At 44.3% G+C, this 27,388-nt stretch overlaps 2 protein-coding genes across 5 annotated transcripts in view; one reads left to right on the top strand and one right to left on the bottom strand.

Moving 5' to 3' along the window:
• Positions 1-6,604: 6,604 nt before the first annotated feature.
• Positions 6,605-10,087, bottom strand: FAM72A (family with sequence similarity 72 member A). 2 transcript variants are annotated; one of them, XM_075722457.1, is made up of 4 exons: positions 9,936-10,087; positions 8,850-8,927; positions 7,618-7,742; positions 6,605-6,699 (listed from the first exon to the last, which is right to left on the bottom strand). In XM_075722457.1, exons 1-4 carry the CDS (start codon positions 10,085-10,087, stop codon positions 6,605-6,607), a joined length of 450 nt encoding a protein of 149 aa, XP_075578572.1. The 2 variants fall into 2 exon arrangements, with proteins under 2 accessions (XP_075578572.1, XP_075578573.1); XM_075722458.1 differs by having other exon boundaries at positions 10,056-10,087.
• A 1,994-nt stretch (positions 10,088-12,081) lies between these two features.
• Positions 12,082-27,388, top strand: part of SRGAP2 (SLIT-ROBO Rho GTPase activating protein 2) — a 107,766-nt gene continuing 92,459 nt past the window's right edge. For all 3 annotated transcript variants that reach the window (XM_075722216.1, XM_075722217.1, XM_075722215.1), the window contains exon 1: positions 12,082-12,148. In XM_075722216.1, the coding sequence (XP_075578331.1) occupies positions 12,082-12,148 (67 nt within the window). The remainder of the gene's footprint in view (positions 12,149-27,388) is intronic.

Below are 27,388 nucleotides of genomic sequence, written 5' to 3'. Positions count from 1 at the left end.
ATCAAATCAGAGTGGGGATCCAGTTAATAAGGTAAAAGGTTTCTTATAGTGGCCAGCGCCAGGTGCTTAAAAGCAGGTTTTGAATTTTGATTTCCCATAAGGACCGGAATAAGATAATGGACATCTGCTGAATATATACTTCCTGACACTTAGGAATGCTGCCCTCTGGTAGCAGGTGAGATGAAAAAATGTATTTATCTGAATTTTAAATTCTAAGCTACAAAGAAAGTAATTGGACTTTGGGTAAAATTTAAAGTAGAGTAAAATTCACTTACTTCCAACCTGGGGTCTAATAAAAAGCAGAGTGACATTGTGGAAAGTCTTGTGATGGGCCTTTGCACAAGAGCAGATTGCTTAATTTTTTCCAAACATTTTAGGCGCTCGTTAACATCTGAGTGGATGCTAGGGTGAATCGGCAGTAGCTTTCACAATCTTCCCTCAAATGTGAGCCTGTTATTCCATCTGCATTTTTAACCAAATAGTTCTCTGATTGTGTTGGCTTCGTTGACCACCCTGCAAGGAAACTATTGCAGCTTTGGTATTCTGGTGGTCTAAAACCATCCACTTCTCCCTCTATGTCCACTTGCACAGTGATGAATCAAGAGAATAAGTGAATTGGTCAAAGCAAGTGGCTCTAAAGCGGTTTAAAAATTCTGTAATTGAAAGGGCCAAGATTTTGTGTCTAGCATAGCAGCCTAACGCATAGTTTTGCTTGAATACACTTTTTTTTTGAAAGTGCATTCTTAGTCCTGTTTTGGGCATAGATCCTATCTGTGCTGGTCTTCAAACGTTTTTGGGTCTCTGGCTTCACACAGGGTGGTTTTAATTTAGGCCAAAGTCTGCTTGCAACACTCGCAGCGGAGACTGGCACTCTTCACATGCAAAGCAGCTTGCTGCATGCTCTCTTGTTGCTCTTCCATTGCCAACGGCTGCTGAAAAAGCTTCCCGGGTATGTTCTACAAGCACAGCAGAAATAATAGACCAGATTCATTCTTGTTGGAGCTCTGCTAGTCTCGGAGTTAAACATATACTTCTAAAAATGAAGACAAATACATTTGTAATAAAAGAACAGCTACTGGCAAAACCTCCAAAAGGCGTAGACAAAGGGCGTGTGAGCTTTGTATTCCCAGTTTTCTCAGTGTCCTTTGGTCCTGAAACCGCTCTGCTTATCTCGGCAGTCTGTCGCTGGAGCGTGGCATTGGCTCTGAGAGGCAGACAGACGATAGGAAGAGGCAGAATCATACGAATTTAAAAAAATTTAATTCTTCTAAGCTTGCTTTTGTGCTGGAACTGTCAGATGTGCCCAGTAGACGCAGGACCGGTTTCTCTTTTGTTTTATGTTCCTGTGTGTTAGGATGAGAGTCCCCAAACACCTGTATTTCCAGCATTGCCTCCTCTGTTCTTGGAAATTTCCTATTCCAAAGCAGGCCATATGCTAGAGTGGGATGAACTAATAAGCTTCTGCCATAGCACAGCAGGGAAGAATCCTAGTGTGGCTGCAGTTACGTTGGAGCGATACTGGGTTATTTTTAATTAGCACTTTCCTCCAGGAAATAAGTGTAGTCAGAGAAATGCAAAAGATCAAGTCTTTTTTATCAGGCTTGCTTTGTAACTGCCTGCACAAATTTCTACATACGTTGACATGCAGATGGCAGTGCCTAAGAGTGCTACGGTGCTAATTTCCCTGGTGTGGCATTACCCAGAGACATCAAGCTGTCAGCATTCAGATGACATAAGAAGTGAAGCACCAGAGATTTTGTTTGGCTGCTATTTGACCAGCTTTGTTCCCTGTTGTTTTTTTCCCCTCATTGCTGTCCAAAATGTGAGGCGTGCTTTCTAATGAGAAATCAATAGAGTGCAGACTCACTTTGTTAAGCTTGTGTCACGCATGCAAGATGACAAGAGACACTGCAGACAGCAAAGCAGCTAAAATGTCCCCCTGGCTAATAGCTGCTTGGAAATGCTGATGCTTTTCCAGAGAATAGCATAGTTGATATTTCCTGATGAGAAGAGGGAATTTTGGGTGGTGCATCAACAACTTGGCGTTAATTTCACAGGAGACGTTCAAGGCAGGCATCCTGCTTTTCTCTCTTGTCATTCCTGTAGACTGCATAAATTGAAGAGCACATCTCTCAGTTCTATGAATGTTGTAGCTATACAGGTTTGGAATAACCTGTTTTCTTTGTAGGCTTTTTATGGGTATTTGGCTAGAGGCTATATCCACTTTGTGTGCTAGAGCAAGAGAAAAGCCTAATCATGCAGTAGAAATCCAGAAACACTGGCGTAGAGAAGGATCCTTGCTTTAAGTACGAGACGATCGAGGATGTGTGCCGGAAGAGCCGGATCTATTCATAGACTTGCAAATGCCTGTTGGAATAGGAAGGAGGGATCCATAGCTGCAGGAGCAGGCACGGCTCGGTTCTCTGTTCTAGTCTTGGAGCTAAGGAGCCTCCTCTTCAGGCTCGCGCAGTTTGGGCTTTACCTCTGATCTCCGATGGAGCCGATGGTGCCGTTCCCTTACCATCCCGTGGCTGTTTTGTTTACAGTGCAAGTTCTCCGAGTCTACAAGTCGCTATGCTCGTACAGTTTCTTGCACAACAAGCACCCGCGGTTGTTATACTATACTAGCCTGTAGACACTCCCTTAATCCACATAATAGCACACAAAGGCTGTTTACTTGGGATATGCACTGTTCCTTGGGGTATGCTTTCAGAAACCACACAGACTGCAAACGTAATAAAATATGTAACAATGATCTCTCACGACAAAGCGATTGGGTGATTTATAATAAATGACCATTTTACTTGACTGTAAAAAGCATGCCAGCTCTTGCATGCCAGGGAGAAGAGCAGAAAATAAAAGATGGCTTAGTAATTTCTGGCTCTTATCATAGGACTCTTTCTCAGATTCAAACCCCGGGACGCCAGGTTCTGTCCTAGGAGAGGTGTCCCATCTCCCATCTGGCTGGAAGTGGATGGACTGCATTCCAGGCTGTGTAAGAAGAGAGTGTCGTTCAAGTTGAACCTCCCTCAATAATCAACATATCGGTTTGTACTGATAGAGATCACATACTGAATTTCATTACAGAATGATGCTTACCATGGTCCTTGCAGCATGCTGCCTACTTGGCAGCTGCTTTTCATCCTGGAGTTGGCTGCAGTCCAACGGTAAAAGAATTTTTAACTGTTTGCCATTGTAAAGCGCTTAGGGATGAATAGGGTCACATAAATGTGAGGTTACGATTAGGCATTAATCTGTACTGGAATAATGAAGAATATTTAAATGTGCTTTTTCTAGTAAGTCTTATTTAATGTGAAGGGGAATCAATTTATCATTGTCTTGCTATGACTTTCTCCTACCCCTCCAGCTAGTATTGTGCATCGCAGATTATGCACTGCAGGAAAGAAAATGGTTGACCATCGATGGCAGCGTGATTACACAGGTCCCTGTGATTTAAAAATCAAATCCAAGTTATTTATCCTCAGTGGCTTTTGGAATTTTACTTTCAAATGTTTTCATCCAAACAAGTCTGTGACCCTGAACCTACAAGTCTGTATTACACAATTCCTTATAGCTGCAGCGCTGCTGGGAACGGCCCCGTACGCCGTGTGGCCGACGAGCGCCCTGTGGCAGGGGCAATACGGGGCGTGAAGGCTGGCTGCACCCGCTTCAGCTGTGCCTTTTGTTGGTGCCAGGAGACTTTGGGAGTCTTGCGGAAGCACCGACTTCGCGTCTAAAATTTAAGACCCTTTGCCTGGTGTTCAGTCCCTTCTGCATAAACCCAGGTCTGGTTAGGGAGACTAAAGTTCTTTAATTACTTGCCTTGTGTACCTTAATGAGCAGAAGAGAAAGGCCTTAGGACTCGGTTCTTGTTTTTCAGCTTTGTGCTCTGCTTTTGACTTCGTTGACTGCACAGCAAAGATCATGTAAAATTTCACTGTAAAATCCTTACCGAAGATGACAAGAGCTACCCAGCTTTTTCTGTATCGTATCGGGAAGTCGAATCCTGCTGATATATTCATTCTGGAAGTTACCTGTCTTAATATTCAGCGTTATTATACCAAATGCCTTGCAACCATCACCTTCCAAATGATTCACAACAGGTTCCAGGGTTGTGCTACAACACATGTTATCTCGTATGTCGAAGAGTACAGAGAAAGCAAAAAAACCCATGAAGTAGAGACCTGAGTTGTTTTATTTCAGACGAAGCTTTGGGTGGGGTGAAGTGCTTGGGAATGTTTCTGGAAATATCGATCTGGTTTTGTGCCAGCTGTTTGGTGTTAGATTTATCCATCAACCTGGAAAGCACTTCCCTACACAGGGTGATCCTTGGAAACTTAACCCAAAACATTAGGGCCCTGTGAATAAGGAGCTGTGGCTTTACCACAAACTGCTTCGTCAGTTCTCTTTTTAATTTCAGATAAATAGAAGTAGCCCTAGATATGGTTAGCTTGTTTGGTAACATTTGTGACAGCTGGGGCAATAGATGATGTTTGTTTACTTTGTATACAACACCTACAACTTCTTTATTGTCAAAAAAAAACCCAAAACCCTGAACTTAAAAGTTGGCTCATTTTTTTACTTCAAGCTGATGCCTGGTTGAGATGAACTAGCTCAAACAGGCCGGTGTAATTACAGTAGTTCACAGCAGAACTTCCAGTTGCATGTGTACAAACAGATAGGGAGCAAAAACAGAATTATTGACTCCATGTAAAGAAATTATAGTCCTGTACTGCTCTGAGGGAGAACAGCTCTACAGCCAGCTCTGCCACTGACACAGCATTGACTTGGAATTGTGAAGGTTATAATGGCAAGCGTTGAACTTGCAACAAAGCAGAATTATATTATGGGAATTTTATTTGAACTATTGTGCTACTTACACAAAACCAATCGGATATATTTTTAGCTCATGAATTCTGTTGGAAAAATCTTTGTGTGAGATGTCACCTTGCCGGTTTAATACTGTAGTCACAACATGGTCAAATTCAGGCAGTATAGAAAACTGGCAAAAAATGGGCTGGTGTGTCATAGAAGAGTTAAGTGACCAAACACCTTTAAGACTGAAAAACTGTCAGGTTTGTCAACCTAGAAAGGAGGCAATTTTTTTGGGGGGTCTCTAAAACACAATCATAGTAGTAAGAACCTAATTATTCAACTAGTTTAATACAAGTGCAAGATGCTGTTTCATTGTTTTGATTAGCTGATATCATTACACATCCATATTTATTACAGCCCAGAAGACTATGTAGTCCAAAACTTTTATTTAATGAGCAGACATAACACAGGAAGACAAAACAAGACACACACACACACACACACACACATATATACCAATATACATTTAAACAATGCAGAAGAGGTAGTACCATTAATTAAGAAATACATAACATGCAGTAAAAATACTTAGACAATTCAGTTCTGCCTTCATTGCACCTCTTCCAAGTATCACAAAAGGCTACAGAACTATTTATTCAGTATCGATCCAAATTTAAAAAACGTACTCTGTTGTCTTATGTGATTGTACCTTGAATTCTCTAAAGGTGATCCTTTGGGTGACTAGCTGAAGGGGACAGTATTTAGTTCATAAGTTAAATACTATGGCTGTAACAACTCAGATAATGAGCTTTGAATCCATTATTTCATACAGGAACCAGATTGTCTGTACACTTCAGGATGTAAGGTCAGGCATGAACACCAAATATTTAACCTGATCTCTTTTTTGTTCCCCCCCCGCCCCCGTCTAAAAAGACCCAATTGGATGACTGAGTTCTGTTTTGGAGGGATGCCTATCTGATAAGGGGAAGAAAATAACACATAGAACTGGATGGATTTTATCGTTGACCTTAATAAAAACTCCAGTATAGTATTGAAGTTACATTATACATTAAGTAACTTCAGTATTTAGGTTTTATTGGGGGGGAGAGAAGGGAAGGAACTTGATTTCTACAGAAACATGATCCTAAAATACTGGAAGATGGGAAGACTCTGCAAGACAACTCCCCAGTCCGCATTCAGGAGCATCCTAGCATGCCTCAGATGCCCAGAAAACAAGCTGCTAAAAGCAGGAGAGCCACAGCTCCAATACTTTAAGCCACTTATTCAGCAACTCTGTACACTCAGAATAGAAGCTCTGGGCAATGGTCCGTGTGACCACAAAAGCAGAGCTCTTTCAGAACTTCATCAACAAGACTATTTCTTAAGATTTTTAAGTGGTACTTACAGCAACTGAAAGACTTTGCTCTGTGAATACTGTTTTAGAAAAGAATTAAAAACACAGTTAAAAAGGATTATCAACTGTTGAGACCTAAATGTAAAAACCAAACCAGACCTAGAGCTCAGTCAATGCACCTTCCATCTGCATTTCTGGATCTAGCCAAGGCGTGTCTCTAGTCAGAAGATACACACTAGGCAGATTCAAGAGTCTAAGGAAAGCTACAGCGAAAGAGGAAGATGATACCTTCCTTTTTTAGTATTGTTTTCCAGATTTCCTGGTTTCCTATATTTTTTAAGCTCTGATAGGCCAGGAGGGGGAAAAAAAAAAATCCAAACCAAACAGCAATGCAACGAATCTAGGGAAGATACTGTAGTATATTACAGACAATGTTTATCTGATGTACTCCTCCTCAGAGATGCAGGACGTATCTTCATCTGTGCTTTCCTCCAAATCTGGCAAATTGCCCCAGAGCAATACATTCACACCTGGTGGGAAGGAGGTAAGAAGACAAAGGAGGGGGGAGGAAAAAAAAAAAAGTATTTTTGGATTGTGACCTTATTTTTAAGTTGCACAACTGTCTATTTTTAGAGAAAATAACTAATCATTGCAAAACCTGGTAAATCACGTTCATGGTAAATATATCCAGACTATTTTCTATTTTTCTTCTGAACTGATCTTGTAAGTGTTGTTGTTTACAGCATAGTTCAAAGAATAAGTCCCTGCCCACAGATGTATTTATATAGCTAATTCATGTAGCTATTGATAATCCCCTCATGGCTGATTTATTTTTAAATGCATTGATCTGAAGCACAGGTGGCACTGAAAGGTTTAGCCAATAAGTTACGCCCATCTGCAAGGAGGAGAAATGATTTGCAGAATGCTATGCATGCCTGAGGACTCGAGGCAAATTAAGCTAGGCGCTCGGCATCCAAACAGCACCTAGCTGAAGCAGCTCGCTAGCATGAGCTGTAACTTCAGCTTGAGCTAATGAGGACTCAGTTATATGGGGTCAAAGTGACAACATGACTCACCCAAAAAGAGTGCCCATTGGACAGCTGCCTAATAGCACAGTTAAGCTATACATACCGCTATAAATAGCAGCTGGTGGCTGTGTTTATACTAGTTATAATATTGCTTCAGAAAATCCTGACTTCTGCCCACAAAAGGGGTAGGTTAAGTTTTCTGATGAAGATAAATTTCCACTTAGAAGTTTTCATTTGCGAAGTAGCTACAATTACCTCCCCCAAAGTAGTTTGCTAGATTAGCAATACAGTAACACTTGCCTTATGCCTCCATATGTTACGCTCCCTCCATATGCTTTAACTATATTGAGATGCCTCATTAGAAGGAGGGCTTAGAATTCAAGAGTTCAGGGTAGAGAAGGAAACATATGCGTTCCTTACCGGAAGGGTCCAGTCTGTTGATGCCAAAGACCGCTTGGCTATGAAACATCCAGAAGTGGCCGTTATTACAGGACAGCAGGCAAGGTTTGCAGGGAGAAATCACATGATAACCGACAATGTTACCACTAGAAAGACAAGTGAAAGAATGAGCAACACAAATGCCTGATGAAAACAGATGCTGTTGGCTTTTCCAGCTCAAACTAATGTTAAATAGCCATGGTACCGGACCATTATGTAGCGCTCCTATTTTGATAAAGTTAAGGAACATAGTTCAACGAGCATCTTAAATATTTAGGGAACATCTGTCAGGAGTTACAGACTATCTAATTTTTAGATCTTTGGCATAGAGAACCACTTAGTAACCTAAATTGTGTAACCCAGATTAGTGTACATACCAACAAATAGTGGTGTATCTTTTTTTTTTTTTCTTTTGGAAGGCCCACGATTCCATTGGAATCAATGTAGAAATTCATCACGCATATAAAATCCATCTGTACAGAAGCACTGTGCACGGGAGAGTATCAGCAGTAGGAGTAACAAGACTGAGAATATCAAAGCCTTATCTGCTCTCCTAGGTTGAAACCTGGAACAACCGTTTTTCTACTTTCTCAGTCATGCACTCTGGTGAGATAGTTCTGTTTCTCTACTTCTGTCTAAAAAGTAAAATACTGTGTTCCTATCACAACCCCCCACCATTTAAATCTGAAAAAGGTAAAAAAGTTGATTATGAAGCTGAAAGGATCATCTCAACTGTGAGCTATTTGAGAGTTGTTGTTTTTACTCTTAAATATCAGGCATTAATAAAGAGGATAAAAGAACTCCAAGAACTTTAGTGACAGCATGTTCCATCTGCTAGCAACAACCAGATCTGCCAAGAGGATGTTCTATTAATTAGAATATGAGTAACTACTTCTTACTGCGGCCTTATTCACACAATTATCTCAGTGTTGAAGCAGACATTTAATCAGGCAGGTGGCATGCAAGCTTTCCCATATACTCAGACTACTGTCAAGGTTGTCACATTTCCACTTGGGACTTGCACAGAAATAGACTGGCAGCCATGCCCAGAAGTAGTGGGTTGAGTTTCTATCAGGCAGCATTAAATTTGAAATAGAGTATGCAATCTGTTCATTCATCCCTTAATCTGGCACTGCAGCAGTCTACAGTGACAAGGTTAAACGCTATCGTGGCGTGCTTGAGGAGGTGTTAGTGTCATCGAACGGCGGTCTTACCACTTTAAACACGCGATGTTCTTCAGTTTGCATTTGCAGATCTCGGTAAAATAGCAGCTTCCGATGAAATCAACAGTACTAGATGGGAAGAAAGTAAAGATACAGAAGTTTAGATGTGGCTCTGATTACAGCTGTAATGTTTTGATAATTCAGGTCTGAAGTCACAACAAAGTGACGTTACCATTAGTCTTGCGCATTGTTTTTTAAACTTTCCCAAGACCACGCAATTCCATTTTCCTATCGCTACCAGCCACGCTCATACGGAAACAAGGAGAGGCCCACGTGACACTGCATGAACGTATCCTTAAGTCCTCTCGGATTAGACCAGAAAGCGCTGCTGCTCTTGGCGCTTACCAGCCCTCGCACCCTCAGGCCCTGGGGCTGGCTGCGTGGCACTGGCGGTCAGAAATCTCATCAGAGACTTTGCCCTTGTTCCGGCAAATCGCAGCTAAGGCCACAGAACAGTAGCTTAAAGGCTAGGACATTGAAAACCCAACCTTTGAGTTCTTATCTCCTTTTTAAGTCATACTTACTTATTAACATGTTATTTTGCAATCTTATTTCCTTAGTATTCAAATACTGTTATGGGAAAGCAACACGCAACCGGCTTGGAGGAGAGTCCTCCCGCAACCGGTGCGAGAGCAGGTTGGTTCTGTTTACAGGTATTTATTTCAAATTCTAATCTTTGCTTAAGGAAGGAGCTGGAGGAGCTCCCCGTGGCTTCCCGAGCCTACGGCTTCCCCAGGGACAGATTCAATTAGGCTTCGATTTGCCAGGCAAGGGACAGCCTTGCTCTCGCCGTGGCTTCCCCGGGGCTGGAGGGGAGCCGGGCGGAACTGGAAACGGAGGCGCGGGTTGCCTCGTGCGCTTCGGGGCCGTTTTCCTGCTGACAGCAGATCCCGAGGGATCCTTGGGGAGCCGGCCGGCCGGCGAGGGGGAGGCCGCGGCCCCGGGGCTGACGGGCTGCAGCGGCCGGGCCGGCCCCGCGGGGCCTCGGGGCTGCGGCCGTGCCCCGCCGGAGGAACCCGGCGGCCCGTGGGGCCCAGCCGGCGGCCCGTGGGGCCCAGCCGGCGGCCCGGCGCTTACCCCGAGGGCGGGATGTCGGTGGAGTAGAGGTCGATGTCGGTGTCCGCCAGCAGCACGGCCTTCATCCCCCGCGAGCTCAGCACCTGCTGGCAGAAGCGGCAGCACAGCACGGCCACGCACCGGTCCTCGAAGGTGCAGCTGCTGGCCGACATGGCGGGCGGCCACCGCCGGGCCGGGCCGAGCCCCGCCGCCGCTCCCGTCCCGTCCCGTCCCGTCCCGTCCGTCCGCCGCCAACGGCCACGCTCCCACCTGTCAGTTTGAATTCCCGACCTCAGCCTCCCATTGGGCGCGGGGGACCCGCCCCCACGATCTGATTAGTGGAGCTCAGCGGCGGGGCCCACCCTCTCCCTGTGGCCGTTGGTGGAGACGGGTGGCACCACCCCTACCGCCTGGGTATTGGCGGAGGGGCGCTCCCTGCCTTGTTCCCATTGGCCCAGCCGGCAGCCTCTTTGCATGACTCGCCCCGCCCCCGAGCAGTCCTTGGGGCGGAGGTTACTGCGCTCCGGCGGGGCGGCGCTACGGGCGCCAAGCGGCGGCCGAGGGGGGTGGGCTCAGCGTGAGAGACGAAGCCGCCTGGTTGGCCGGAGCGCCCGTCGCTCCTGCCCAGCGCTCTCCGACGATTGGGCGGCCGGCGCGGCGGGGCGGGGCGGCGGCGGGCCGGTGAGGGGGACCGGGTGGCGGGCGCCAGCGGCCGGAGGACGCCCGGCTGCGGGGAGGCGGCTCCGCAGCGCCCAGGTAATCGCCCCGCCCGGCCCCCTCCCCTCCGCCAGCCCGCCGGGAGGGCCGCGGACTGCCCCTGCCGCCCGGCCCCGCCGCCTGCCCTCAGCCTCCCCTCAGCGCGGCCCTGAGGCGGGGCGCGGGGCCGCGTCCCTCAGCCCCGGCCCCCCCGGGACCCCCCCACGCTTCCTCTCCCCGCCGCCCTCATTGTTCTTCCCGGGCGGGATGCGGATCCGGCGGGTGCCGTGTTTATTTATTTCTTCCTCCCATACGCGCATCTTCGGCGGGGGCTGCAGCCTCGCCCCTTCCCTCCCCTGACGAAAAAGCGGGGGAAATAATCATAATGATAATGATAAAAAGAAGAGACGGGAGAAAAGTTGTGTCCCGCCGTCCCCCTGCGGGCAGGCTCCCGTCCGCCTCGCAGCGGCGCCCCGGCTGCCGGCCGGCTCTGCCCCGTGCCCCGCCGAGGGGCCGCCGGCGAGCCCCAAAAAACCCAAAAAACCCCCAACCCCAAAGCCCGGAGCCGGCGAAGGAAAAGCTGCGGGTGGAGCCGCTCCGGCGGGGCCGGCTGCGGTGTGTCGGGGGGTCCTGGGCTCGCCCCGCGGTGCTCCCGCCGCGCTGCCCGCCCCCGGCTCCCCCCCGCTCCCCCCGGCTCTCCCCCGCTCTTCCCCGGCCCCCCGCTCCCCCCCGGCTCCCCCCCGGCTCCCCCCGGCCCCCCGCCTGCCAGCGAGCCCCTTCTCCCGCCCGGGGCTGGCGCCCTGGAGGCGTTTTCCCTCGGTTACCTGGCCGCTCGGCATTTCTAGCCTCATGCTGCTGCTCAAAGGACAATTTGCAATGTCAGGGCAGCTTTTCTTTCCGTCACAGGTTTTGGCTGCGCATCTTGTGACTGCTGGCTGCAAGCTGTAATTTTCTAAATATATATTTTTTTTTTTTTTTTTTTTTTTTGCATTTGCAGGCAAGCAAACCAAAGAAAACGGCTTCTTGTCCTCCGTTTCTGCTCTCGTTTGGGATTTGATTTGCATCATCTCTGAGCACATTAAAAAAAAAAAAAAAAGGCAAACCAAACCCACACAAAACATGTTGTGCGGAAGGACTTCCACTCCCTGGCTGTGCTATTAACGTTAGCAATCAGGAAGAGCCTTTGGGGGCTGCAGGATCTCGCTAGTCTGATGCTGCTGCTAAAGGTTTTGGTGCAGGGAGACAAAACTGCTGCCTCTTCCATCCACTGATCTCCTAACATCTGCATTTTGCTGCTGCTGTGCTCCATCTCACACCCTCTCTCCATGGACTGATTTTTTTTTTTTTCTCCTTTTTGTGGGGGGGAAGACAAGCGGAAAATCAAGGCATTGCATTGAGAGGAGCGAAATTGCATTTATATCTTGTGTTCTGGTGGATCTGTTTTGAGGTTAATCTTTTTGGAAAAGAAAACATGACGTCGCCAGCAAAATTCAAAAAGGATAAGGAGATCATAGCTGAATACGACACTCAGGTTAAAGGTAGGAAAGGTTTTATTTTCGTATCTTTTGCTATTGCAGTCCTGACTTGCAATTGTAGGAGTTTGCAGTAGATGTTTGGGTGGGGAAGGGGGAAATCATTTGCAGATTGCCTGGAATTTGCAGGGCTTTTTCATAATACAATGCTGGATTGGGTTTGCAATGCTTTTTCTCGTCCCCATGGGGTAGGTTCCTACTACAGTATTGCCGTTTTAAGGTATCACGGTAAGGGCTTTTTTACGGAATAGAACAAATCTTTGAGTTCCGAGATCCATATTTTTCTGTCTGCTGTTCTAAAATATGGCTTTGCATTTGAAATATGAGAGCCAGTTAATTGCTTTTTAATCCCCTTCCTATCATGGGAATCTTTTAAAAATCTGTGTAGTGTCAGAAGAGCGTATTTCCACTGGCAGTAACGGGGGCCGTGCTGAGGGTCCCTGTAAAGCTGTTTGTGCTAGAAAGTTCCATTATTCAGGATTTTGCTCTTGGTGAGTCCATAATATTGCTGCCTGGTTTTTCTGACTGTGTTCTTGAGTGTAACACCTTAAGGTTGTAGTGTGTGTGCATACACACATATATACATGCGTACATTTATAAATGAATAAAACTAATGCATCAGTGTTATTCCCATCATCGTAAGGAAGGCAATAAAGAGTCAGAGGCATGTTTGCAATGATCGTGTAAGTCTTCTGCAGAATTCAGTTGGCTGGGTTTCAGGCTATCATGTGCCCTAGGTTAAAAAAAAAAAAAAAAAGGATGGTGGAATGTCTGCTTAGCTTATTTTTTGCAAAGTTTTCAAGATAACGCTTATTTAAAAAATAATTATGGCTTGCGTATGGCTTGATATATCGCTGTTAGGAAGTTATGAGATTTAGTGATTTATCTAATTGGTTAAAACTTGCTTGGTATGCTCATAGCATGCAGGAAAGATGGCCTTCGGGCAGGGTTGATTGAGTTAAATCAATGCGACTTAAAAAAAATGTGATTTAAATGTGAGTAGGAAACCTAGATTAAAACTGACAATTAAAATGTTGTTTTGCAATTATGTACTTAGTTATTTTTCCTACTGGGGGGGCTGCTCACTGGTTGCAAATCATTAAAACATGTTGTCCTACAAGATGCATGTCCTACGCTGACCCTAGCACTCTGTACCTCGAAGTAGTTTTGACATTTATGTTAAAAATGCTTATCTGAGCAAATATAAAGCTGGGTAGGAGTTAATTTTTTTTTTTTCTTAAATTTTTGGGTGCTTAAAGTTAGAAATGGAGAAGAGTGTGTTTCTTTTTTACTGGTTTAGTTTCTATTCCTGTTTTCCAGTCATCTTTGATGGAAATGGGAATTGAAGTCAGTGCAAAATGAAAGACTTACATGTTCTTTCATTATTTACTCCGTCAAAATGTGTGGGATAGCTACAAGCTTGTAGTCACAATATTTGTGAATTGGACACAATGATAAGAAACAAGGCTTTAGAATTAGGCAAGCGCATCTTCTCACCTCTCAGTTTTTTCATGCATTAGAAAAGAAATCTTTCCCTTCCTTTTCAAAAAAGAGACCAACCAGATAGGTAAAATTGAAAGGAGCCTTCTGGGTGCGCGGGGACCGTTACTGCCAAAATTCAGTTCATCTCTTAAGGTGCTTACGCAGAGACCTATCGATTCAGCCTGTCAATGTGGCCCCACAAGTGAATCATTGTTGTGGCATATAGATCTTTTTGCCTTATAATATGTTCCTATCTTCAATATGTGAGGTTAAGAAGAGTGGAAGTGTGTAAATGCATCACGAGGAGCTGGGAGAAGGGGGTTTCCTTCCTCAGTTAGTGGCGAGGGCAGCGATGAGTTTGGGGGTGTTCATCCCTCTCGCAGTTCAGCTTTCCCTGCGCGGGGGACTCCTCGAGGCGCACACCTGCAGTCAGGGACTGCAGGGAGTTAAGGTTAGTGTGTGGTGCCGGGGACACCTTGTGTTGGACACCAAGAAACGGCCCCAGAAGTGGCTAGTGGAAGGTGCTCATCCATCTCCCGCTCTTCTCTTGAGAGGGAGGTGTAGCTGGGCCAAACAGCTCAAAAATACACGTGACGATACGGTAGCAATCCTCTCCCCCATCACCTCATTTGCTTCACAGTGCAGCAGGGAGCTTCCCATCTCCACCTGGCTTCAGCCCTTCGTGAGCTGCTTTGACCATGGGGATTGTCGTCCCTCTGCTCTTAGGTATTAAGTTTGTGGGGAGACTTTGAAGTTATAAGCTCTTAAAATTTCATGAAACTTGCTTTACGTCTCATAGATACCTTGGTTCTGAGCTGGATGGTGATTTGGCTCCATAGGAAAACTCATGAGCAGTGAGATGTCTTGCCTCTCTAATTCCAGAGATGTGCTGCTCGCTCTGCCACAGTGGGAAGATGAGATGGTGCTAAAGACGCGCAAATCCAAAAGTGTGGCGCTGCCTAGTCATTAAACATATTGTGGTCCTTGCATAAAAAAATTTTAGCGTCCCGATCAAATTCTGACTTTAACTGCAGGAATGGCACAGAAATGGTGCTAACTCTGATGATGGGTTGTTTGGTATCTCTTCTCTTGTGTTGTGAAATGATGCCATGAAGCAGTCGCTGTGGGAGTGAGATGAATCAGGTGTTGGCGTGCTACATAAATTGTAAGGTATCATCTCTTTCTCAGATGAGAAGACTGATATTTTTCACTAGCATTTAGAAACTTACTGCAGTTTTTGCTACACTCCGTTCTGCCTGTGTTTAGAGGCTTCATTTAAAACCATTAATCCACAAACATGTACTTAAGCACTTGAAATTATTAATACTAGAATGATTGAGCTCTGTTTAAAAATTTAATAGTCTTCAGTTGTTAATCAAAAACTATTTAAAGAATAGTATGGTTTATGGTTAATAGATCATTGTTATGCAAAATTTTTGGTTTTCTGTTGCTGAATGAACTTGGTAATTTTTCTTGTAAAAGGTGTGTAGGGGTGACAGGGTGCTGAGTGAAACTTTTTGCTCTCGCATGGCTGTGAGCTATAGGTATTTGTTGTCTTCTTCCAACAGCTGGTTCTTTGCCTCTTTCGGGTTCGAGTTAGCTCTTCCTGTGGCTTGTGCATGCAGCTAATGGCAGGGGAGATCAACAGTAGGATGAAATTAATTTCTGAAGATGAAGGCTATTTACCTCTTGCTCATCAAACTTACTGTGCAGTGGTCAGGGGACATGGAGGGAGCGGTGCATTTCTTCCTAATTACTTGTGCAGTGTGGTTGAGGACAAGCTCTGCAGTCTGTAGGTGCTGGTGCAGTGCGTCCATCCTTGGAAGCTGCTGGAACCGGACTGGCTGCAGCCTTGAGTAACTTGGTCTGACCTTACAGCTGACCACCGGAGATTGGGCTGGATGACCTCCCGAGCTCCCTCCCAGCCTGAGTTGTCCAGTGATCCTGTGGTCTCTAGTACCTGGAGGTTCAATGACAAACTCGCTGTCTTCTGCAGAAGTGAATTAACCTGCTGAGGTGTCCAGACAGGGCGGCTTTCCCCAACAACTGCATTGACCTTGAGTCTTCTGGCTTGAGATGATGCAAGCAAAGTCTGCCTTGTGCTTGGTTGCATGGCTGTGCTATCTGCACTTGCATGTTTCACGCTCTGGGCGAGGAGAGGAGAGGTTGCCAGTAGTAGTGGGCTCTTCTTGCAAGACTTGTTGAGAGTGCTTCTCTCTTTGAGGAAACTCTGAAATGGCTGCGTGTCATGCAGTAGGAATTCTCCCGACAAGATGACACGGGGTCAGCAGGGGAGGGAAGTGCTGCTTTGATATGTTTCTGTACCATGTGCTCACAAAGATTATGAGTTCTGTGAAGCTGGAAAGTAAGTTTCTGTGGTCTCCATATGGAGCCTTTGATATCTCAAGCTCACCCCCTTGTCTGGATTGTCTCTCCCAATTCCTTTGTGCAAGTTGCGGTAAAGCAGAGATAATTAATGTATGCTGTGCAGCATGTTCCATGTGAGATTTGGATGCTGCCTATCTATGCCTGACCGAGGGCTGTCAGACTGTTTTTTGGTTTAATGTATTAAATTGGAGTGTACATTTGCTGAGGAAAGAAAAGCCAGTGATTTATCTCTTATTTCTTCTTTTCTTTCTCAAGTCCCACGAGAGCCTTATATTTAATTAGTTTGTATAAAGCTTCAGTAAATAGCTTCATGGTTTGGGCTACAGAAATTCAATACTGAAATTTTTTACACAGCAAGGGTTCATCAGCCACTTCTGTCCTTGAGTAGTCTCTAGCAAAGGTTAAAATGCATCTCTTGCAGATCTTGCAGCACAGTCCAAAAAGCACTAGGAATATGAAAAATAGATGAGGTAATTTACAGCAGGAGCGAGCACAGCACAGAGGTGGCTGTGTGGTTATTTAGCTGAGCGTGTCTTGAACTAAGAGAAGATGCCTGATAAGAATTTCAGGCAAGCCTTCCAGCTGCCATGAGATTCAGGCTATAACGTCTAAAACTTTCTTCTTAATTTCCCCCAAACTGCTGATAAATTTCAGATAAGTCCCTTTTTTTTTTCTCTGGGTTGAACGGTTGATAGTTTATTTGATCTGATTGTGATCTTTTGCCTTAAATGCTGTTTAAAAATGCCTTAAATGCTGCATGCAAATCTTGTTTCTGTGCTGCATCTGAGCACCTTGAGCAGTGGTCGGCAGTTTTTAATGCTGGTAAACTCTTAGGAGTGGTACGGACCACCTCTGTGTGAAAGATTACAAAAGTAGCCGTGACTGGGTCAGCAGCTGCAATTGTGGGGATAGGAAGTGTGATGCTTTGGTGGTGATTTGAAACAAAATTGGGATTTCTCTCAACTGTTGGAAGTTTTCATGTTAACACTGTACATGCAGCGCTTGTCTAGAAAGTGGCTATTTGTGGAACTATCTTTTGATTTTTAGATCAATAAACTGAAATCACTGTCATTTATTTTGTTGCTAAACCTGTGCACCTGGGGATTTTCAGTACTGCTGACGTTGCGTACATACAATGGCTTCTCTTTTGTGTTCGTCTTCTGTTCAGGTCACCGCGCTGGTCACTGCAGGCTATTTGCAGGTACTAGCACCGCGTATGTGTGCTTTGGAGAGTTACGGCTCAGCTCTTGGCCACTTCTTTGGCAACGCATGTTAAATACACTGGGTAAATAGACTTTTCAGCCACGCACCCCGATGTGGTGGAGTGGAATAGTTTTGAATTTTGAGATTTGAGTTTGTATATATTGGATTACCATTTATATTGAAAATGTAAAACTACCTTTTAAGGGGCTTTTACAGTTAATCATTACTCTGTGCGTGTAAGTGATTCCATTTGTTTGCAACAATGACTTGCTCCAAACCCTGGCTATAGAATTGCTGTAGGATCATCTGTTTTTCTGCAGTTCTTGATAGTGCTAATCCCTTGAGTTTTGGGGCTGGATTGGGCCAACGAAGCAGCCTGCTGCCAGGAAGGGGGAAGGGGCTGTTGGGAGACTGGTTTGATGTTACAGCGATAGTTTGTATTTCTTTTTGTCCTGTGTACAGTTCCTACTAATGGATTACTAATGAGGACAGGAAGAGGTGAAAGAATGCAGAGTCTTCCTTCTTTGCTCTCCGCCTCCAAAATCCCTCTGTTGCAGATTCATCACGTATTGCAAGGCTAGAGACCAAAGCTGACCAAAAGACCTCAGTCCACTTAAGTGTTGCAGTTTCTTCCAAAAGCAGAAGGAATTGCCAGTGTAACTCCAGTAGGGTTTCTATAAAAAGTTTACTAGTGATAGCCAGTTTTCCCTAACTCCCAACTAAGGGAGCCCCATGACATTTTTCCTTAGCTCTGAATGATTTGCTTTCGTGGTAAGGGGACACATCAGTATCTTTTCCTTTTTCTGTTAGTTAAAAGATTTGACTTTTTTTGTTTTTAATGCTTACTAATTTTTGCCCATTTGGGGAATTTACTTGGAAGAACCTATGTGCCTGGTCAACTTTTTCAGCTGTCTTTATGAAGAGTGAAAAATCTAAACCTTTTTTGAGATGGAAAGTATGTTTAAACACATGTTCTTTTGAATAGCTTTCACTGTGCCATGCACAGTTGATACTCATTACTTATGACTTTATTTAGTTCATTTTTATATAACTTTTGCAGATTTCATGCTTTCTTATTGAGAATTTCTACAACATCATGGGAGTCCTGCTCTCTGAATATTGGCAATGTTTTGTAGGCAGGGGAAGCAAATAGAGTGTTATGGTCTGATTTGCTGAGGGATAAAAAAAAGAATGGGAGAAAGGGTCTTGACTTTAGAGTAAGTCCATCATTAGAGACCATCCTTTATTTCTACTTTCTCCTTGTCTTCCAAAATAGCAATGTTACAGAAGACAAAACAGGACCCTCTTTTTGTGAAGACTCTAGGTAGTGGTCAGTGAATCTCTTGATGTGAGTGTTTAAAGTCAGAAAACACATCCGTGGATATAGAGTGACTGTGTCAAGGAAGGTCAGCTGGTATTTTTTCCAAGTAGATGCTGCAAATTGATGGCAAAAAAATTAGTATTTTCAATGGTTCAAATCCAAGTAACTATTTACTGTTGTTAAACTCTAAAGCTTCTGACCCAGCCATTTTGCTTTGAGTTGGTATGGTGGGAGTTAATAATTGCTTGGGGAAAAAAAAAGGGGCTGGGAATTTAAAAAAAAAAAAAAAAAAAAAATCACTTCCTCTGCAGTTTTGAATGTAAAAGGATCATGTGTTTACAAGAGCTAGAGTTATTAGGGAGTGGGCATGATATTAGGACGGCAGCGCGCAGCCTGCGGTGAGCCTAGATAAGAGTCAGTGACAGGCGACGTCACGGGGATGCGCTCGTCAGGAGAAACGAGCCCAGAATTTGCTGTTCTTTAACCAAGCAAGGCAGCAGAAATGGAAGCAAGTATAAATGTAAATGTGAGCCGTGCCTGGGTGTAAATCTCAGCTGCTATGCCTGGCAGAGCCGTGCGGTTTAATCTAGCGTGCACCCTTTTGTATGCTGCAGCATGCTGCACAGAATAGCGCAGTAAATCTTTGGCGTAAACTACAAGCAGCAAATTCTCAAAACATTCATAGGGTTCCCCCCCCCTCCTTTAATGAGCGCTTTTTCTGCAGCATTTTCTCTCAAGGTGTTGTTAAATGTGCAAAAATTCTTAGGTCTCAAGTGTTTTCAGCATGCCACAGAAACAACTTTTCCTTCACGTTTATTTCTGTGAAATTGGCTGAATTAGGCCAGGGGAGGGAGCTGCCTTATCCTGTGGCACATAAGCAGCTCCTGGCTTTTTGACTCTTGAGAAGGAGCCAAATAAACAGATTAACTGTAAACCAAGAGTGGGTTTTACTCTACAGTCGTGAAATGCTGCGGCAGGGTGATTTGGTCACTCCTACTAATTTTGAAGGTTGGGTTTTTTTTTTTTTAATCATAGGACTTTCCAGGAAGAGCCTTTTGGCTTCCTTTCTTTTAAGTGGGGAAGGGTTTTTGGTTTGTTTTTGTACCACTGCTGTTGGACAACAGTTTTCATGCAGAGAGTAAGCCATGGAGCTATGCAATTTATAGATGGGGAGTGCTTGCAAATTGAATCTACTTAAAATAACGACAGTTGTTGCCTGGGAATTAGTCCCTGATTCTTTCTTTGGACAGCAGTTCGGTCCCACTGCGGGGACATGCTCCGATGGTCCCGCGAGGAAGGGGGGTTTGTTCCCGACAGACCTGTAGCTGCCAGAATTGCTAAACCGCTCGCTCTGAACAAGTGGATCCATTGTTTGCCAACCAAAGATCCTAAGCCTCAGTCAATCAAACCAGTTCCGTGTCATTGGCAGGTTTTCCTAAGGCAAACTGTACAGGGTAATGAATGTGTTTTTCTTGCTGTAGCTTTTCTTTGGTACCTGAAAAGGGAGAGGATGATTAGCAGCACAAACTAGTGCTTATTCTACAAATGGGATGGCTTAGGAAGGTATTTTTCTACTTTCTTTGGTTTTTAGCCTCTGCGTGGCATGCCCGTGGCACGAGGGAAGGCTGAAAAGCTGCATTCGTTGGGCTGCTGACCATCATCATCGATCCCTACGGTAAAGGAGAGCACGGGGCTTTAAGCTGTGTATATAACACGTGAAGGTGTTCTTCCCCCCCTGCATCTGCACCTTGAGACTTGGTACTGGTGGATGGGGTGCCGTTCTGCTTCTGATTTCTCACCCTCCCAATTTCCCATCCATCCGGTCCCGCCACTTCTAGAAATGGTGAGGATGGGGCTGCAGATAATGTGGTGAATGCTGATGTTTCAATCACCAGCCCGTTCAATTTTGTTCAGAGTGTGTCTGGATATTGCAATAATGAAAACCGATACTGTCTGCTGCTGCTGGAGGCTTCGTGGTGAGAAATCTTAAGGGGGAGCCCAGTTTGTGGTAGTGAGTCCTTCCCAGCAATTGCTCCCTGGTTTAGTGAGCTGCATGAAATGAGGTAGGGATTGTCATTTCCCTGTGTCACCCATTATATTTAGGCATTAATTGATCCCCTCGTTCCCCTCAGCAGGGAGGGAGCGATCCATGCAGGGCAGGAGGAAACCAAATTGACAGACAATTTCAAGGAACTTTCTGGGCTGTGGCATGTTACGTATGATTATGCCTTTACTTGGGGAATATTTAAGATGCTTGTTGGATGAGGTTTAAATATAGTGGGATAAATTACTCCTGTGTCTTTGAGGATGCTCCTACTCGTTAGCACTTAATTTGCGAAGTGAGGTGTTACGGGAAATTCCACAAAATCCTTTTCTTTATGCAGGTTAATGCTGGGGCAGCGCTCTTGCTATTCTGCTGCTAAGAGTACCTGGTATCCAAACCACATTTTCTGTGATGTTCTTGCTTTTTGGGGGGGTGGGTGGGGGGGAGGAGTTATTCACGTGTTTTGTTAGCACCGCTTGTAATTAAAATATGAAGAAGTTTTACGTAGGGACAGGATTACGGGTCCAAGAAACCTCCACTCAGCTAGCAGATGTAGTTACTCAGCCCGGGCAGTGCTGCGGCAGCCCCAGGCCGATGGTGGCTGTTGTGTGCTCGCTGGCATACGGCAGTTCTTCCTCCGTCCCGCTTCAGCTGGGGAGGGCTGTCCTAGGTGTTGTACTGAAAATCACAGCTGTGACGCGTTACCTTCTCCTGAGGCTATTGATGGCACTACGAGTAACCATCCAGGCATTTCTGATCAGTGAAGGGTAATGAAGCTTTTAGCAAACTGATGCTCTTCTACCTCCTTGGAAACCCACAGCGGTATCGTATGCCTTTAAAGCAGAATTTGGCCACGCAGCGCAAAGGCAAGGCAGAGTGCAGTTTGCTAAGATGCTGACATGCCTGCCCTCTGAAAGGGTTGCTTTCCTGACTGGAGCATTTGGCAGATCCACTGACAGGGTTCTTGTCTTTCCTTCTTTATTTTTAATTTTTTTTTTGTCATCAGTAGATGTAAATTCAGTTCTGTGGACCATAAAGCAGGTATATTACAGGTGTGTTTTGAAGAGTCCTGTCTGATGAACGTGAAGTGCTTTGTAAGTTCAGGACAGAAAACATGTAAATAAGAAGCAGCCATTATTACTGTGGGAAAAAAAAAAAGTCTCCATTTTTGTTAATATGTGCACTGGATCTATTAATGAATGATAATGACAAACCATAAATACAGTGTTTTATGGAGTGTAGAAGTACAGAGCTCTGAGCAGGCCCGTGGAGGTTTTTTCTCTGTGTTTGATAACCAGCTATTGAGAAATTTAATAAATTAATATCTCTGTGAAGTGGTTTTGGAAAGGAGCCTGGTTTTGCTTTGGTCTCTTTAATGAAAGTAGCTCTTCCTAACTTTTCTGTGTTCTCTCCATATGTTGAAGAAGGAAGCCTGCTTCATTCCATTTACCCTTTAAACAAACAAACAAAAAAGGGTAAACCACCAGTATTTCTGCTCCATAGTGGGCTGCTTGTACCCGTCTGTGTCCCAGCTCAACGGGGCGGACTCCAGTGCTGCAGAAGGATGCTGAAATGTGAACAAAAAACTTTGCCAGTAAACGACTTAAAAGTGTGCAGCTGGAAAAGGGAGGGGGAAAGGCTTTCTGTGCTGTACGGAGGGAGGAACAAATGCAACACTACAAAGGTCACAGGATACTGTAATGATGTTTGGATGGAAACTTAACTTGCTATGAATGAAACTGCGCTCTTGTGTTTTCCCCCCGGAGCTGAATGTCTAAAAACTCTGGATACTTCTTGTTCTGTTTCTTTTTTTTTTCCTTTTCTTTTTTTGGCTCTTGTGAGCTTCCATGAGTTGTGCTATAGAAATGAAAAAAACGGAAAAATGGAGGGCAGCCAGCACCCACACGCATGCTAGGAGAGGCTTAAATGCACTAATCTCGATCGGGTTCATCAGACCTGTGACATTATTAGTTTCTGGTTAATCTAGTACAACTGTTTGCAAGTCAAAGTTTTGTCTATGCTAAACAAATGTGTAAGGTTTCTTAGCAGGGAACTCACCGCGTTACCAAAGATGTCAGCACTGCTGAGCAGGGCTGTTGGATAAACTGGGAACTTGGGCTGAGCACCCCTTGGAGCTGACTCTCGCACCCCTTGAGTGTTGATTTTATTTCCTGTGTGGTGTGAAGTCTCGTTACTGATTGCTAAATTGCCTTTTCTCCCTCCATGTGCTTTTATCCCATCCAGATTGTCTGTATTTTCTCTGAGGTTGGTTTGATCTTTTGTCAATCCATATGTTGTTACCTTCCATTATATGATTAATTTCTGCCTGTAATGGTAAATTACTTTACCCAAAAGTGTAAGAGAAATCCTTTTATTTAGCCCAGTTGTCTAATGCCAAACACATTCATGTGCACTGCCTTCATACTTAAGAAATTAATCTTTACTTAGGCTTTAAATCGAATTGTTTCCCCCATCCCCATCAGAATGAACTTGACAGAAGGTAGCTATAAAGGGCTCCTTGTATCCATTCAGTTCTACCTTTCACTCTTTCTCCCCAGAAATCTTGCCTGAAATGGCCCCCCGAAACGTGCCCCTGGAGTTTCAGGTAGGTTCATTTCGGATTTCAAACACGGCAACCAATTCTGGCACCGGCCTCTCTGGAAAATCCCTATAGGTAGAGTCGTCTTTTATGTCTTGAAAGCAGTGACAGCTGTTGCCAGCAAATGAGAAAGTGGTTTGGTTTGGTTTTGGGTTTTTGGTTTTATTTTGTTCTGAAACTTCAAGTTATTTTCTGGTTAACATACTCTAACAGTTGGTCATTCTTGCTGTGATTTATAAATTTGCATGACTGTTACTGATGAATTTCTGGCTCGAGTTAAGGAGCACCCATGACAGGGGTGTTACAGTGCTACAGGAGAAGGCTGCGTCCGTATTTTGGGAAGGAGCCTGCGATGGCCAACGCATCGGAGTGGGCGAGCATGTTGTTTTTCTGCTGCTGGAGGTTTTTCCAGAAAGCAGCATCTGTAGCTTGTGAAGTTCCATAATAAATACTTGCTGGAAGTTGAAAGATCAGCTATAATTTTCTCTGTGCTCTGTTGCCTTTTCCAGCTCGCTCGCATCGTTTCAGTGGTTTTATGATGAGGCCTGGTGCAAATAGTTCTCATTCGTGCCCCACCCTCTGCCAAACCCAGAGCAGCGCGGCCAGGGGCTATGGCTGCCATGAAAGGGCTGCTAATTTGCTGTTACCTTTCCTTCAAGGATTCTGGGCCTTGTGAAGGGTTTGCCATTGTCCTTGCTGTAAGAAGTTATTTATATGTTGACTATTTAAACACATTTATCAGTTCTAAAAGCTCTTGCCTCTCCTTTCAAGAAGGAGGTGGCTTTGAGAGCTTACATGGAAAGGTGCATGCAGAGGATGACAGCTGCATGTATCTATAGGAAAGAGTAAGTTGATTTTTTTTTTTTTTTTTTTTTTAAGCGATCAGTAGCCAGCCAGCCTTGCTTGGGCTGTCTGTTGTGGAAAGGTTACGCTGTGCTTACAGAACAGCTTTGAATCTTTGACAGCGATAGGAAGAATAAATTCAACTCTCCGCACTAAGGGCGCTCTGATGTACAAGGAGAACAGGTTCTTTTTCTTTCCCTGCCTCCTTTTTCTTTTTTTCCTTCTAGTCGTGTGCCTCTCAAAGTTTATTTTGTTAACAAAACAAAAATCACCCTGAAGCCTCACTACACTTGCTTTTAGCAATAATTTTAGAATCTATTGACCATTAACTTTTTAGAGCACAGGTGTTCTCATTTCTCGTACACAGAGTGATTTTTATCGGCTATGTGGAAGGCCCTTTTATTTTTTTTATCTTTCAATGTATGAAGTATTTATTTACTTGGGAGAGGTGAGTTTGTTTTTACGTAGCCCAAACAAAATGCCTGTTCTGTTCAATGTGCTAAAGAGCTATTCAAGCTCTAAGTCTCTTATGGTTCATGCTTTATTACTATATCACTTTCTAAACTCCTGTTTTGCTTAACATCTTAAATCTACTTTCAGTCTTTGCGATGACCCCTTGCCTATCAGTGAAAGTGAGGATGTTAATACATCATACATAATATTTATAATTGAGAACTCTTGTATCTCTGATATTTTTTTTAAAAAAAAGCTGCCCAAAAGTCAGAGTTGTCCTTTGCAGAATTCTCGGATTCTGAAATTTCCTGTAGCATATTTTAAGCATTATAAATGCTATTCCTTGTCTACTTTGAAGCTAAATAAAGCAAATTATTTCTGGGTATAACTGTGGGCATAACTATATGTGTATTTCTAACATGCATGTAATAACCATTTACTTTCTTTCCTCTTCAAACTTCCATCCATTTTCCTTTCAAATAGCTTTACGTGTTTTCCCCTCGGGTGAGGAGAGGCATCCTCCTGCATTTGGTGCTGTTAATTCGGATCTATTTTGAGGAGCCTGTGTTCTTTGGGTTGCCGAATTCGGTCTTTCAGCAGATCTTGCACAGTTGAATGGCGTTGTGTTCCAAGTAGACTGAAAGTAGGTAAAAAGATTAAAGGGTAGTGAATTACTCAAAATGACCTAAATCAAGGTCTCCAGTGAGATTCAGGGGATTCAGTTACAGATCTTGAAACATGTTGAGAGAACACCGAGCTCTTTTTTCTTTTTTTTTTTTTCTTTAATTTTTTTTTTTTTCTTTCCTTCCTCTGGCAATGCAGCCTGCGTGGCTGGAAAGGATGTGCCTCTTCTTTTTAAGAGAAGTCACTCAGAGAGAGGAGATCATTGCAGAGTTGTATATGTGGGGTTTTTACTTTTTTACTTTTTTTTTATTGTTTGGGTTTTTTTGGAGGTGATGGAATAGCAAATCCCAGCATTGTGTTGAATGAGATGGCTGTCGAGTCAAGAGGCGCTCGCTGGTCCGAGTGGAAAGCAGGAGTGGGGGAATGCAGCTCACTGCTCAAATAAAACTCAGTGGATTTACTGTGGAGAAGAGTCAAAACCAGCTCCATGAGCGAGTCGAAGTTTGGGTGACCTTGAATTGGATTGTCAGGTAGCTGAAATGCGTCTGTAGGCATCCCCTCTTCTGACTCTTTTCTTCATCCCTGACTTCTGCCATTGGGAAATGGTTTGTGTAATAAGTAGGAAATAAACACTCCCCTGAAATTTCCTAACACAAATAAACAGGTTTGCTATTTTTAAGTGGCAGTTTTTTATGATTCTTCCAAAGTTCGTTTTGCTCCACTGGGATTGAGTCTTGAATGAATGTTTTCTTTAAGATTTATTTTTAGGAGTTAAAGGCTTATGTGAACTTCAGTGCTGGCAAAGATACTCGATTGCCAGTCCTAGACATCAAATTTATATTTTAAAAATTTTAAATCTTTAAGCTGCCAAGAAGAGAGGCCAGCTGAGAATACTGATAGAGATGCTCGTTTCGCTGCCTCTTGTACCGGGGTTTTGTTGACACTTTTCTTTTTGTCTGCGAGAAATACTCACTGTTGAAGCAAACCTTCACTGTTCCCACTGAAGTCAGACTTCAGAGCTTTGTGAAGATTTTCACTTTAAATAGGAGAAAGTTTGTGAATGTTACGTATTTCTCTTGGTGGCAGAGCAAGCAGGAAGCGCTTGTCACTGCAGACTATTTGGGGGCTGATTCCCCGTCCCGTTCTTAAGCCAGAGCCCTACAGAGTGCTCCGGCCCGCTCCTAGGGGATGTCTTTTTGTGCTTGTGGGGAAGAGGGGTTGTGCCAGAGCAAACAGAAGAGCCCCTGCGCTGCAGAGACCTTCTCCTTGGTTTTAAGGCGCGGTGCTGGGAATTGCCTCTTGCTTTCCAGCCCGTTTATTTTGTCCAGCAGGAAAGGGTGAGGGAGGCTGCTGCGGGCCCGCTCTTGTCAGAAGCTGCATTTTTAGCTTTTTCAATGCTCCCGAATGCTGTTAATCCAGACGAAGGTGTTAATGCTTGCTTTATTTCTTGTCAGTTGGGACTAGAATAGACAAGGAAAAAGATACAAAGCAATCGGCCGTGTTCGAGTGGGTTAAGAGCGAAGAAAAATCCACTTTGCCTTGTCGGTAATTGGGGTGGACTTAAAATTTTAGCAAGGGCCTGGCTCCTTGGTGATTTCATTTTCTGTGTGCCTTAGCTTGGTTTGAGGTTAGACTGTTCACACTAACACGTCTTACAAAATGGATGCTCTCTGCGTAGCGGCGACAGTGGGTATGTCTGTTATTACTGATGGCAAATTGGTTAATAATGTGGTTAGTCTAAATAAACTAATAGTGCAGACTGTGCTTCTTTCATTGCCTGCGTTAATATTGTTATACACCTACTATTAATGTTCTGGAGTGTGTGTGAGGTTTTGGGGTTTAATTTTAGTTCTTCTGCTCAGCTAGACGCAGCTTTTTTGTACGTCAGTCCTGTAACCATCCACTCGGGCCTTGGGAGAGTTTTAACAGCGAGTGGCGATTCTTCCCTAAGAAGGCTTAAAAATGCCACTGCATACTACAGGTTCAGGGCTTGAACTCATTTTTATCAAGCTGAGCAACTTGTTTATGGCTTAGTTGCCATCATTTTGTTTTGGATAGAGGTTAGTTTCAATTTTCTCCTGCTGGCACAGTTCTAGATGAAGTGAGAATTCCAGTGAACACAGGAAGTGGAAGAGAGCTGGGTATCAGTGAGTTCACTTTTGGGGGCTGGCTTTTTTTTTTTTGCTTGCTAAAGGGTTCCTCAGTTTTATTCTCTTTTAATACAGTGTTCATATGTAGCAAACTGCAAATTAGGAACAAGTAAAATCTATTTTAATGAGTGACAAGTCA

The sequence above is a fragment of the Pelecanus crispus genome, chromosome 17 (assembly GCF_030463565.1).
Source record: "Pelecanus crispus isolate bPelCri1 chromosome 17, bPelCri1.pri, whole genome shotgun sequence".
NCBI classification, from domain to species: Eukaryota; Metazoa; Chordata; class Aves; order Pelecaniformes; family Pelecanidae; genus Pelecanus; species Pelecanus crispus.
Note: the sequence above shows the minus strand (reverse complement) of the source record. Positions and strands in the feature narration are given on the sequence as shown.

Bases quoted from the DNA above. Each gene is read 5' to 3' on its own strand.
- FAM72A (XM_075722457.1), bottom strand. From the start codon at position 10,087: ATGTCGGCCAGCAGCTGCACCTTCGAGGACCGGTGCGTGGCCGTGCTG. The intron at 7,743-8,849 runs GTAAGACCGCCG...TTGTCTTTCTAG, and splicing joins AACATCGCGTGTTTAAAGTG to TGGTAACATTGTCGGTTATC. The intron at 6,700-7,617 runs GTAAGGAACGCA...CCTTCCCACCAG, and splicing joins CAACAGACTGGACCCTTCCG to GTGTGAATGTATTGCTCTGG.